This window comes from Rhinopithecus roxellana, chromosome 13 (assembly GCF_007565055.1).
Source record: "Rhinopithecus roxellana isolate Shanxi Qingling chromosome 13, ASM756505v1, whole genome shotgun sequence".
NCBI classification, from domain to species: Eukaryota; Metazoa; Chordata; class Mammalia; order Primates; family Cercopithecidae; genus Rhinopithecus; species Rhinopithecus roxellana.
In genome coordinates this window covers 48500919-48513650 of record NC_044561.1, presented here as the reverse complement: position 1 = coordinate 48513650, position 12732 = coordinate 48500919, and the positions used below count along the sequence as shown (strand labels likewise).

The following is a 12732-nucleotide window of genomic DNA, read 5'->3' as shown; positions in this document are numbered from 1 at the left end:
TCACTCATTTGTTTTCTGAAAATTAACAACAGGACAGGAAACTACATTGAATCTAAACCACTAGTGTAGGTTTCCTATCTGCTTTCCACTTAACTCCTGACGCTAGGCAGGCTGGAACTGGGTCCTCTAGTCAGGGAAATGAGTTTGTTACTTCCTGCCAGGGCTCTCAATGAGGATGGCATCACAGCTTGCTTCTGTAAGAGCTAAGATAAAAAGCAGCACTCACCCATGAGAAACAAATTAAGTGGTCTGACGATGAAGGCATTCTGGCTCAAAAGCATCTTTGCTATTTTTAGAGTCTTCTCTTGACTTTTACATCTGAAATCAACATTAGGTGATCAAAATTCTGAAGTGTCTAATTAAATTGCAAATATAAAAATGGGAGCAAAAACAAGACAGTGAGAGACCTGTAAGGAACAGTAAAATTCCTAGCTCCAGGAACTGGATCATTTACCCCATTTATTCAAGTGAGCCTGGTCTCAACTTCCGGGCCCAATCCCCCACCTAGTCAGGGAGGAATTTTAAATTTAAGTTTTGAACAGGCAACAGTCATTGGGTTCAACAATTTTAAGCATACAAAAAAAAAAAAAAAAAAAAAGTGAAAAGTCTTACTCCCTTTAGAAAACTACTTTTTTTCTTTTGTGAATCCTTCAGAGTGTCTTCACACATAAGCAAAAACAAATACATATTTCTAATTTCCCCATCTTTTAGACAAGAGATAGCATGTATAGTCCCTGTTCCACCCTGCTTTTTTCACTTAAAAATGTATTTGGAAGATCTTTCTATCCTTGTTTTTTTAAATAGCTGGATAGAGTTCTACTGTATAGACACACCATTATTTATATAATTAGTACCCCTACTATAGACATTTGAATTATTTCCAGTCTCTTCTGCAAGGAAATCTCTTTCATTTTGTACATGTGCCAGTTTAAGTGTGGGAAAATTTTCAGAAATAGAACTGCTAGACAAATGACGTATCAGTTAGGGTTCTGGCAGGAAACAGCTCATTCAAATTAGGATAGACACTTTAAAAAATAAATTTAAGGGGTACAAGTGCAGTTTTGTTAGATATATTGCATAGTGGTGAAATTTGGGCTTTTAGTGTACCCATCACCTGAATAGTATACATTATACCCATTAAGTAATTTCTCATTCCTTAACTCCCCACACCCAATCCACCCTTCTCAGTCAGTAATGACTATTATTCCACATTATATGTCAGTGTGTGCACATTATTTATTAATAGCTCCCACTTATAAGAACAGGTGGTATTGACTGTTTCTGAGTTGTTTCTTTTAAGATAATGGCCTTCAGTTCCATCTATGTTGCTGCAAAAAACATAATTTCATTCTTTTTTATGGCTGAATACACTGTGTGTATATATATATATATACATATGTAACTTTTTTTTCTTTTTTTTTTGAGACAGGGTCTTGCTGTGTTGCCTAGCCTGGAGTGCAGTGGTGCAATCATGGCTCACTGCAGCCTCAACCTCCCAGGCTCAAGCAATCCTCCCACCTGTCCCCCTAAGTAGCTGGGACTACAGGCATGTGTCACCACACACCGGCTAATTAAAAAAAAATTTTTTTAGAGACAGGATCTCACTATATTGCCCAGGCTGATCTCAAACTCCTGGATTCTTGCCTTGGCTCCCAAAGTGCTGGGATTACAGATGTGAGCACCACACCTAGCCACATTTTCTTTATCCAGTCATTTGTTGATGAACACTTAGGTTGATTCCGTATCTTTGCAACTGTGAACAGTGCTTTGTTCTGAGAAATTCATTGTTAGGCTATTTCATTGTGTGAATATCATAGAGTATACTTAGACAAACCTAGATAGTGTAGCCAACTTACACATCTAGGTTATATGGTACAGCCTATTGTTCCTAGGCTATAAATCTGTGCAGCATGGTACTGTGCTGAATACTGCAGGCAGTTGCAACACAGTGGCATTTGTGTATCTGAACATATTTAGACACAGAAAAGGTACAGTAGAAATATGGTATAATCTTATGGGGCCACTGTCATATAAAGAGTCCATCTTTGCCCAAGACATCATTAGGGGGTGCAGGACTATATTTACAAATGTGTGAGCAGGCTGTAGGCAAACCAGAAGGGAGAGTATAGAACCTGTAGCTCACAACATTGAGGCCTGTGACCACTCTGGGGCCCAGAAGGCAGAGTACAGAACCTGTAGTTCACAACATTAAGGGCTGTAGCTCACAACATTGAGGGCTGTGCCCACTCTGGACCTGCAGAAGGGAGAGTCGAGAATCTGTAGCTCACAACATTGAGGGCTATGACCACTCTGGGCCTGCAGAAAGGAGAGTATAGAACCTGTAGCTCACAACATTGAGGGCTGTGACCACTCTGGGCCTGCAGAAGGGAGAGTCGAGAATCTAGCTCACAACATTGAGGGCTGTGATCACTCTGGGCCCTAGGAGGGAGAGTAGAGAACCTGCAGCTCACAACATTGAGGGCTGTGACCACTCCGGGCCCCAGGAGGGAGAGTACAGAACCTGCAGCTCACAACATTGAGGGCTATAACCATTCTGGGCCTGCAGAAGGGAGGGTATAGAACCTGTAGCTCACAACACTGAGGGCTGTGACCACTCTCGGCCTGCAGAAGGGAGAGTCGAGAATCTGTAGCTCACAACACTGATGGCTGTAAATCACTCTGGGCCGGAAGGGGAAGAGAAGGAGCTGACACTGCAGTTTGTAAGGAGAAACTCCTGTATGAGCAGCTATGACATGAGACCACTAGACACAGCCAGACCAAGAGGGCAGTGCAGGCAGGAGGCTGAGGGATAAATATCCCTCACTGCATCCCTCACTTCTCTCATTTGGGGCTCCCCATCGGCTGAACACAACCAGAAGCCATAGGGCAAGGGGCCTGGGTTTGTATCCTTACCAGACAGGATACTGGGCCAACTAAAGAGTGGGGAGAGGGGAAGGTGGGTCTGAAGAAGCAGACGGAAGAGACCTGGCAATGAAACTATGCATCTGTAATTTGGATAGAAACTGTCACTCCGGCCACCCTCGGGGCTGTACAAATTTATATAACTACCTGTAATGTGTAAAAATTTTGGTTTCCCTACCATCTCTTCGTAGAGGTATATCATCAAGTTCTTGGATTTTTCTCAAATTCATACATGAAAAATTGTCTTTCACATTCATTTGTATTTCTCTTACTCTGAGTGTGATCGAACATCTTTATCTTTTCATAGGTTTAAGAGTGATTTGTATTTCCTTCTCATTAACTGTTCGTGCTTTTGGCAATGTTTCCATTGAGCTGTTGCTATTTTCTTACTGGTTTGCAGGAGTTTTTTTTTTAAGTAGAAGGGAAATTGTGATATGAGTCACATCTTTTTCTTTTCTCCCTAGTCTGTCACTTGCCCTTTGAGTTGTTTGTGCTGTTTAAAAAAAACCACCCCTCCCAAAAAAAAACCCAGAAGTTTTTGAGTTTTATGTTTTCAGATTTAAAGGTATTTTCTTTCTTAGCTTCTAAATTTTGAGTCATAATCAGAAAGTCTTCCCTACTCCAAGGTGAGAAAGGAATTCTTCAAGACGAATTTTAAGGAGCTCCAGTAGATCTTGTTCCTTCTCTCTCTCGGATATTTTGTCCCCATCCACATGACTAAGACCTGTAGATTGTGGGCATTCTTCTGTCCCCCAAACACTGGGGAAATACCATCAAAATAAAAAAAGACCATGAAATCGCAGACTTGTCATGGCTTGTGGAGACTGTCTGTGGCTGGTGACACAGGCATAAGAAGAATTTACCATGACAGTTTAGGTCAAGAAAGGCAGATTTATTAGAGAAAGTAGGAAAATATATTGCAAGGGAGCAATGGGCAGGTCAATAAGAGAGGAGCTGACTGCCAGGAGACAAAGGCTTGTTGGGGATTTTATAAAATGCAATTTGGGCTGAAGAGTGCTATGTGGAGGACTGACAACGCCAAGGTAGCCGGGAGCTAACTTGCATTCTTCTGTCAGCCGAGATGTTTGATGATAAGTTGAAGCATTTGATGGTAAGCAGGAAGATTGTGAGTTATGTGTGCAGGAGGGTCATATGTCCTGGGCCATAAAGAAAGGCAGACCTATAGCTTCTCTACTTCTTCTTTTTGTTTGTATGTCTTAGACCATGAAGCAAGGTAGACCTAGAGCTTATCTGCTTTGTTTCTTTGCTTTCCCCTAGACCCCCTAGACTGACTCCTCTTCCTTAATTAGGACTTCACAAGACCAAGTTCAAGCTAAAAACAATTTAATTTTTAAGTCTTCTCTGTTGCCACAGCAGCAGGTCCAACCTGGGGTGTTCTCTTAGAGAAATCCAAGTGATTCCAAGTCAAAATTTCCACCCTTGCTACAGACTCCATCACCCAAACATGACTTCCTAAACCACATGCCTGATTACTAGATTCTTCTTGCTTGGAAAATATAATATCCCATCTTGGCATCCTGCCTAAATTGTTAATGGAGTGCCTTAAAACTCTTGCTGACTACAAATAGATCAGTCTTCCTAAACCATGGCTAGTTTCAGTCCCCCTGGGCCCTGCAGATATCCAAACATGACTGCCTAGAACTAATCCCATAATACTGTAACCATTGAGAAACATCTGCTGAGATATCTTGATGTGACGTCATCTCCCATAATCACTCCACAACAGAGGTGTTGCCTAATTGTGAACATTCCCCTAGATACCACCACACCCAGACTGTAGAAGGGCAACTTCTTCATTTTATTTTTTGAGACAGGGCCTCACTCTGTCACCCAGGCTGGAGTGCAGTGGTATGATCTCAGCTCACTGCAACCTCTGCCTCCTGGGCTCAAGCGATTCTCCCACCTTGGCCTCCCAAGAGGCTGGGACTACAGGGATGTGCCACTACACCTGGCTAATTTTTGTATTTTTTTTTTTAGAGATGGGGTTTTGCTATGTTGTCCAGGCTGGTCTTGAACTCTTGGGCTCAAGCGATCCTCCGGCCTCAGTCCCCCAAAGTGCTTGGATTACAAGTGTGAGTCACCGTGCCCAGCCAGGGCAGCTCCTTTATACTTGTACACCTAACCTGACCTCTGCCACGTGGCCTCTAGTCCCTCCGTTTGTCTCCAATGGTGGCACATCTTCATCTTTGTTATATATCTGCAGGAACACTCAGTGTCTTCAGCAGCTGAGAAAACACACACACACACACACACACTCTCTCTCTCTCTCTCTTAGAAGTCCCATTCTCCCCCTCTGGGCCAGGGGATGGCTTCCTCCCTTGCTTTCTGGTAACCCATACTTCACTTGGAACCACATGCCTGATTACTAGATTCTTCTTGCTTGGAAAATATAATATCCCATCTTGGCATCCTGCCTAAATTGTTAATGGAGCGCCTTAAAACTCTTGCTGACTACAAGTAGATCAGTCTTCCTAAAGCATGGCTAGTTTCAGTCCCCCTGGGCCCTGCAGCTAGAAGGATCCTACACTTGGCTTAAGGCTCTCCTGTGGCTGTCCCGAAATTCTTAACCATTTTATCTTTCAATGTGTGTTTCGTGCTAGGAGCCCCAGCTCACACTTGGATTCTTCCCCATCTCCTGCAGGTTAGGCTCCCAGCAGAGGAACCCCAGGCCCTGCCTGGCTTCTCTCTCTATGCCTAACAACTGCTGCTGCTGTTGGCATGGGGCATCAACTGGGACCAAGTTCCACTGAAGCTGTCCTGGTGCAGATGCTGGAGAGGTCAGGGCCAGCACTCCAGCCTCGCCCCATGGACTAGAGTCAGAGGGCAGCTGGCTGGAGGTTGGGTCTGGCAGGGATGAGTCTCTGGGTCACTCTTGACCCAGGTACCTAGCATGTCTGAGGCAGAGATGTAAAGACCCTTGAACGAAGCCACTACACTGTGGGTTAGGATGGTAGGTGCTTGGGAAAGGGAGATGTAAGATTTGACTTCCCCAGACCCTGCCCCAGGCTGGATCGAGGGGAAGCTAGCAGGAGGGGGATGCCTAGAAGTCAGGTGTAAGTACATGCATCCTAGAGTCACCAGGGCAGAGGGGACCCAGGGACCTGTGCGAATCTGCTCCAGCTCCCTCGGTATCCCTGTGCCTGAGGGAGGGCTTCCTCAGGTGGCTCTGTGCCTGGTGGAGACCCTCTCTTCCTCTTTGCAATCTTCCTGTCTGGCTTCAGTTTGCTCCTTCTGGCTAGTTCGAGTGAACCTCCCAAGATGTGCTCTAAAGTCCTAATGGTATAACTTGGTATAATTCATAATTCCATATATGAATTAAATGTTCTTATTTAAATCTGGTTTTGCATAACATAAAGAACTGCAATAATCATGCTAATAATTCAAGTTTTTATTTTTATTTTATTTTTTTTGAGACGGAGTGTCGCTCTGTCCTCCATGTTGAAGTGCAGTGGCGCGATCTTGGCTCACTGCAAGCTCCACCTCCCGGGTTCACGCCATTCTCCTGCCTCAGCCTCCTGAGTAGCTGGGACTACTGGCACCCGCCACCACACTAGGCTAATTTTTTGTATTTTTAGTAGAGACGGGGTTTCACCGTGTTAGCCAGGGTGGTCTTGATCTCCTGACCTTGTGATCCACCCGTCTTGGCCTCCCAAAGTGCTGGGATTACAGGCATGAGCCACCGTGCCCAGGCTATTTTTTTTTTACTTAGAATGATATTAAATAGCAAACAAAAAAACATTACGTGTTGAGAGAGAGGGACTGTGGAAGAAAAGGCTTTATATTTTAGTATCTTTAGTGGTACTTTCTCCTGCATTTTTATTTGGCTCTGGGTGGGCCCTGCGAATTATGTAGTCCGCTCAGTCTGTAGCTCACTGTTGCCTGACGATGCACTAAGCTCCTTAGGTTAAATTCAAGGCTATCAGCCTTTCCAGTTTTTCCTGGAGTTATTGTCCTGCTGAGCTCCAGGTGACAGGTCATGCCCTGCTCTTGTCAGAGGTGTTGGAACCACAGTGACTCCATCTTGAGTAGCTCCTGGGTAAAATGAGGCTGAGACCTGCTGGGCTGCATTCCCAGGGGGTTAGGCATTCTTAGTTATAGGATAAAATAGGAGGTCACGAAGACCCCGCTGATAAGACAGGATGCAGTAAAGAAGCTGGCCAAAGCCCGCCACACCAAGATGGTGACAAAAGTGTCCTCGCTGCTTATTATACACTAATTATAATATATTACCATGCTAAAGGAAACTCCCACCAGTGCCACCACAGTTTGGAAATGCCATGGCAACATCCAGAAGTTACTCTATATGGTCGAAAAAAGTGAGGAACACTCAGTTCCGGGAACTCCCACTCCTTTCACAGACAACTTATGAATAATTCATCGCTTATTTAGCATATGATCAAGAAATAACCATAAGTAAACTCAGTGGAGCAGCCCATGCTGCTGCTCTGCCTATGGAGTAGCCACACTTTTATTCCTTGACTTTCTTAATAAACTTGCTTTCACTTTATTCTGTCAGCTTGCTCTTGAATTCCTTCTTGTGCGAAACCAACAACCCATGTGGTTTCCCAGGCTGAACCCCAATTTTGTCACAGGTTCACCCTGTAACACTCCAGCCTTCTCCATTCTGAAAGAAAAGCTCTACCTGCTATTTACCTTGAGACCAGACAAAATACTGCCAATTTTCAAGACCCAGATCAAATGGATGGATTGGGTGAAGTGATTCTTTGAATTTCAACTCCTCCCAGATGGACAAAACCCTCTGGGAACTCGCTGCCTCATAGTCTCCTGGTAGAAAGCATGGCTGTGTCTTTCCTTCTGTCTGACACAGACTGATGCACATTGCCAGGAAGGCAATGAATAATGAATGAACTGGATTCAGAAATGTTAGACAAATACAATTACACATCTTTTTCTAGAAATTAGAAAAATATGAAAAAGTACAAAGAAGAAAGTAACACTCATCCTTATTCCTATCATCCAGCATCAACAATTGTTAACATCTTGGCATATTTGATTCTAGTTTATTTTTCAAATATCTTTCCTTTTTCTTCTGTAAAAATGATTACTATCATTAACATTAGGTGAATATAATCCCACAAAACTTTCTATGCGCACACACACACACACACACACACACACACACACACACACACACAGTGTTTCTGTTTAATGTTACTTGGGGAAAGACTAAAATAAAGTCAAAGGAGTTGCTAAAATTTAAATTTTTTTGTCCATAAGAAAGTATAATCTCCTACAATATCCCTCTAAGGTTTTAAATAAAACCTATGAAAGATATTAAAAGTTACAGTATTACATATTCACATAGCACCTTTTAATTTTATACCATATTTACTATTCCATTCTTTGAAAGAGAATATTGGTATTCTCATATTTCCTTCTATCTTCCTCCCCGACTTCTTTTTTTTTGTGGCTGTATATTTTTGTCTAGCTTTATAATCCCATTCTATCCTACCCACAATTTCTACAGATGTATTAATTCTATATTTAAATAGAATAAATACTCATCAAGAGTCTTTTTACCATTCTCTACTCTTAAGTTCTTTATTTTGATTTATCTCTTAATTTGCTATTTCCTGGATTTTATTACCCAGCAAGTTTTGTGTTTCCAAAAACAGTTCATGGGTGCTGAATTCCCTTTGTTCTTCTGGAAAAAAAATACCTGCCCCTCCCCCCCGCCCTGAAAAGTTTCTTTCCCTTGGAATTGTTCCTTCATAATCATCGTAATCTGGCATGTAGTGCTGCACTGAAGTCTGAGGCCAGCTTGATTTTGTTTTCCCCTCCTTTACTTTTTCTTCTCAGATTCCTACATAATTCTTTCTCTCTGAATTTAAATAGTTTATCTTAGTGCTTCTGTATTCCCATATGACATTTTCTGGAACATGGCATGTTCCTTTGGCCTACAGACCATTTTTTCTTCATTTCAAGAAGCTTTCTTCGGACTTATTTTTATTTGAATTTTCTGTCCCATTTGTTGACTTCTCTACATCTTGGACTCCAGTGGTCCCAATTCTTTATTGTATTTTGTCTTTCACAATCGCTTCTTTCTTCTTAATCTTGGTCCCTTTTCAGTTGAATTCACTGGGCTTCCTTACTGGGCTTTCTCCTATTACAATACTTTTATTTTCAGCAGTATTTCTTCTGTTCTTTCTCCTGACTTATTTGTTCCGTCACTATGTTTTTATGGTCTTCAATTTTCCTTTAGGTCTGCAATCTTCCTTTTCATCTCCAATTTACAATTTTCTCATCTTTGAGTTTGTTTTCCTGGATTTATATTTTTATCAGGTTGTTGTATGGTGTAAGGCAACGGTAATGAATTTCTTCTTCCAAGCATAATTCTTTGTTTTTAGTAAGACGCCTTGAAAGCCACGTTGTACTTTCCTCTCCTTTTTTGCCCCCTTACCATTTCTGATCACTTTGCTGGTGCTAGTTTGGCTTTAGCACCTCCCACTGATATGGCGGGGTGAAACCTTGACTTCCTTTTTACAACTGCACCTGAGTCCAGCTTGTTCTGTAAAGCCTGGGCAATTTCTCTAGCCCGGAAAGTTGGTGCCCAGTGAACCTTCCCCCATCTCACTCACCTTCATCCAGCATCAACAGCCCACTGCTCCTTTGTGAGAAAAGAAAAAAGCAAAGTATGTTGCGATTCAGTTTCTTTCTTTCTTTCTTTTTTTTTAAAAAAAAACCAAAGACTGGATCAGTTTTCTTCTTTCCTATTTGTTACAGAGAATTCTCACTATAGTTTCTGGTGGTTGAGACACACTTGTATTTTAAATTTTTTTTTAAACTTGAGAATTAAAAACAAATAAATGAAAACCAGTGACAATGCTGATGGATATCCCCATGTACCAGATGGTAAAACCCTGGTTTGTGGGGTAACTCGTTTTCCTGTTGGGGCCAGAGAAAATTGGCGGTGGCTCTGAACTCCTCCCCATCATACATACCTCTTTTTCCCTATTGTTTTCTCTTTTCTGTACCTCTAAGTCCGCCAACCTCCTCTGCCAACTACTTGTTTTTCCTTTACTCTTCCCTGAATTGCATACCCCCCCGTTTCATTCTTCCAAAGGAAGAAGAAGGACCTTCAGGGCCAGTGCCGTCAAGCTCTGCACTAACATTTCACAAATTATAACATGCACATTTTCTTTTCACATTTGAGCATTTCTGAAATCAGAATGCTTTCATTCTGGTGGCATGGCATAGCAAGATTGACAGTGTTTTTTCTTACTTCATTACATAAAATGAAAGTGCATCTTAGAAGCAATAGCATTTTAGTTTGGGTTTTAGCTTTGATAAAACATGATGATTGAGTCTGTAATACTAGCATTTTGGGAGGCCTAAGCAGGTGGATCATTTGAGGTCAGAAGTTCTAGACCAGGCTGGGTAACACAGTGGAAATCCCATCTCTCCTAAAAATACAAAAAGCCAGCCGTAGTAGCACATGCCTGTAATCTCTGCTACTCAAGAGGCTGAGGCAGGAGAATTACTTGAACCCAGGAGAGGGAGGCTGCACTGAGCCAAGATTGTGTCACTGCACTCCAGCCTGGGCGACAGCGCGAGACTTTGTCAAAAACAAAACAAAACAAAACAAAACAAAACAAAACATGATGAGTGATAATCAAAGATGATACATACCATTGACTCTTGAACAGTTTGAAGGTTTATAAAGGTAGCAGAAAAAATGAGTCCAATGTGGCTTTGAGTGTGCAAGTATGAGCCATGGAATAGATATTTTAATAAATGTTTCACTTCTAAGATAGTACTTCTTGGGTTACGATCCTTTTCATACTTTTTGAAATGACTTTTAAACAAATCACCATTGTCAAATTATATGAACCAAAATCAGATTTTCTTTAACTTTTCAATAAACACATGAGAAACTTTAGAGGAAATAGAAGTAAGAAAAATGAGTCATGCAGATTTTTGATTATCTAAAATTGTGGAAAACAACTTTATGAACAATAGAACTGACAAGTTCAAGTCATTTTCTGAGACAAACAGATCAAGCCTTATTAGCTATGCCCTAATTGCTAGGGGAGTTTATTGGATATTTTCCTTAGGGTAGATTTTGATAGGGTCTCTGCTATCCCCTCACCCCCTCAAGCCTGCACAGGTGGATTGGGGGTCGGTGGACAGGACACTGAGAAACCTTGGCAAGGAGTGGGACTTAGCCCCTGGGCCAGTTAGCACACACGGGAAACTGCACGTATCCCTGAGCCAGCTCCGGCACTTCCCACCACTGACTCCACGCCCAAACATGCTATATTCGTTTCTAAGACTTCCTGCTAAACAACACAAGGAAAAAAAAAGTTAAAAGAAAGGAGGTGGGAATACTCAAGAGTCAAAAAAACCATCGCTAACCAAATAAACGGGCTGATGGAGTCAACTCGCTACTGCGTGTAACGGATTGATTTGCTCAGGGTTGAAACGCCAAGTGCCGATCCCAGTATCTTCCCTCTCCGACCCTGGGAAGGTACACCCTTCTGTCTCCGCGGCCACGTCCCCTCGCCCCTTCCCCCTCCTGCCTCCATGCAGCGGATCCGGAGGGGTGTAGGCCACTCCAGCCCCGGTGCCGTCTGTGACCACGATGCAGGTCGAGGGGGCGCTAATCCCAGGGGACCTCAAGGGGGCGGGCTGGAGATCCCGAACCTGAGCACTGGGCTGGTGAGCGGGTTTTGCAAGGCGGGGTGGACCTGGAGGAATGTGACCCTCAAACTCAGCAACGACTCACATCTTGCAGTGGCAAGTGTCCGGTGTTTGGGGCATCCTTGGTGGGGAGGGGTGGGACGTGGAGGGGCGCAACGAAAGCGGACTCCCAGCAGGGGCGACGCGTGGAGGGCGCAGGGCAGGGCCCGGGAGGGGTCCTGGGGTCGCAGGTGGGGCCCCGGGAGAGAGGAAGGCCGCACGAGCCGCATCCTCAGGACGCGGAGGGAGGGCAGAAGGAGGAGGAGTCGGGGAGAGCGAGAAGGAACAGGAGGAGATTCCGGGAACCGCTGCAGGGAGGCGGCGTTTTCCCTCCAGTGAGCTGGCCACGCGCTCCGCTCCCGCGTCCCCGCCACGCCGCGTTACCTTTGCAGCTCTCGCCTTGCGGCTCCCGAGAGATGCCAGCCTCGGGCCCCAGCCGCACCCAACTCTGGGACCGGACGCTCGCGGTCGGGATGCGCCCCGCGGGCGGCCTCTCGGACAGAGGCGGCGGGCGGGGGACAAAAGCGGCCCTGGCCGGGTGGCGGTCCGTGGACTGCGCTCGGGGAGCTGTTCGGCTCGCCAGCGGTATTCCTCCCCGCCGGGAAGAAACGTCTTTAGTGTGAGGGCGCGCGCCGAGCGCCGGCCTACGAGTCACGCTCCGAAAGCTCGGGCGCCTGGCCGGAGCCGGGGGCGGGGCCGGAGCCGGGGGCGGGGCCGGAGCCGGGCCAGAGGCGGAGGCCCGGCCGGGGGCAGGGCAGGAGAAGGCAAAAAAGGTCCGGTTATTTACAAGCATCTGCTGCCGATTGTCAGCTCCTAACAATCCCCGCTTCGCCGAGAAAGCTCCATAGGGGAAGAATTTGGGGCTGTTTTGTTTACAGAAGTGTCCTCAGGGGATAGAATAGTGTCTGGCATTTAGAAGACACCCAAAAATGTGTTGACTGAATGAATGAATGAATCAACTAAAGGGTGAATGTGTTCTCTCCTGGCTCCCTCACTTGTTAGTTATATAAACCTCCATGATATAATTCTCCAACCAATAAAACGAGGATAAAAATACCTACCATTGAGTAAATGTTGTAAATATCTACA

At 44.4% G+C, this 12732-nt stretch overlaps 1 protein-coding gene across 5 annotated transcripts in view; it reads right to left on the bottom strand.

Moving 5' to 3' along the window:
- IFNAR2 (interferon alpha and beta receptor subunit 2) overlaps positions 1 to 12340 on the bottom strand; it is a 34745-nt gene extending 22405 nt beyond the window's left edge. For 2 of the 5 annotated variants that reach the window (XM_010358825.2, XM_010358830.2), the window contains exons 1-2: positions 12028 to 12331; positions 227 to 318 (exon numbers count right to left, since the gene is read on the bottom strand). In XM_010358825.2, the coding sequence (XP_010357127.1) occupies positions 227 to 281 (55 nt within the window). In that variant the 5' untranslated portion in view covers positions 282 to 318; positions 12028 to 12331. Of the gene's footprint in view, positions 1 to 226; positions 319 to 9542; positions 9572 to 12027 lie in introns of all 5 variants that reach the window. The other 3 variants (XM_030914979.1, XM_010358829.1, XM_010358831.2) reach the window with 3 other exon arrangements.
- Positions 12341 to 12732: the final 392 nt, after the last annotated feature.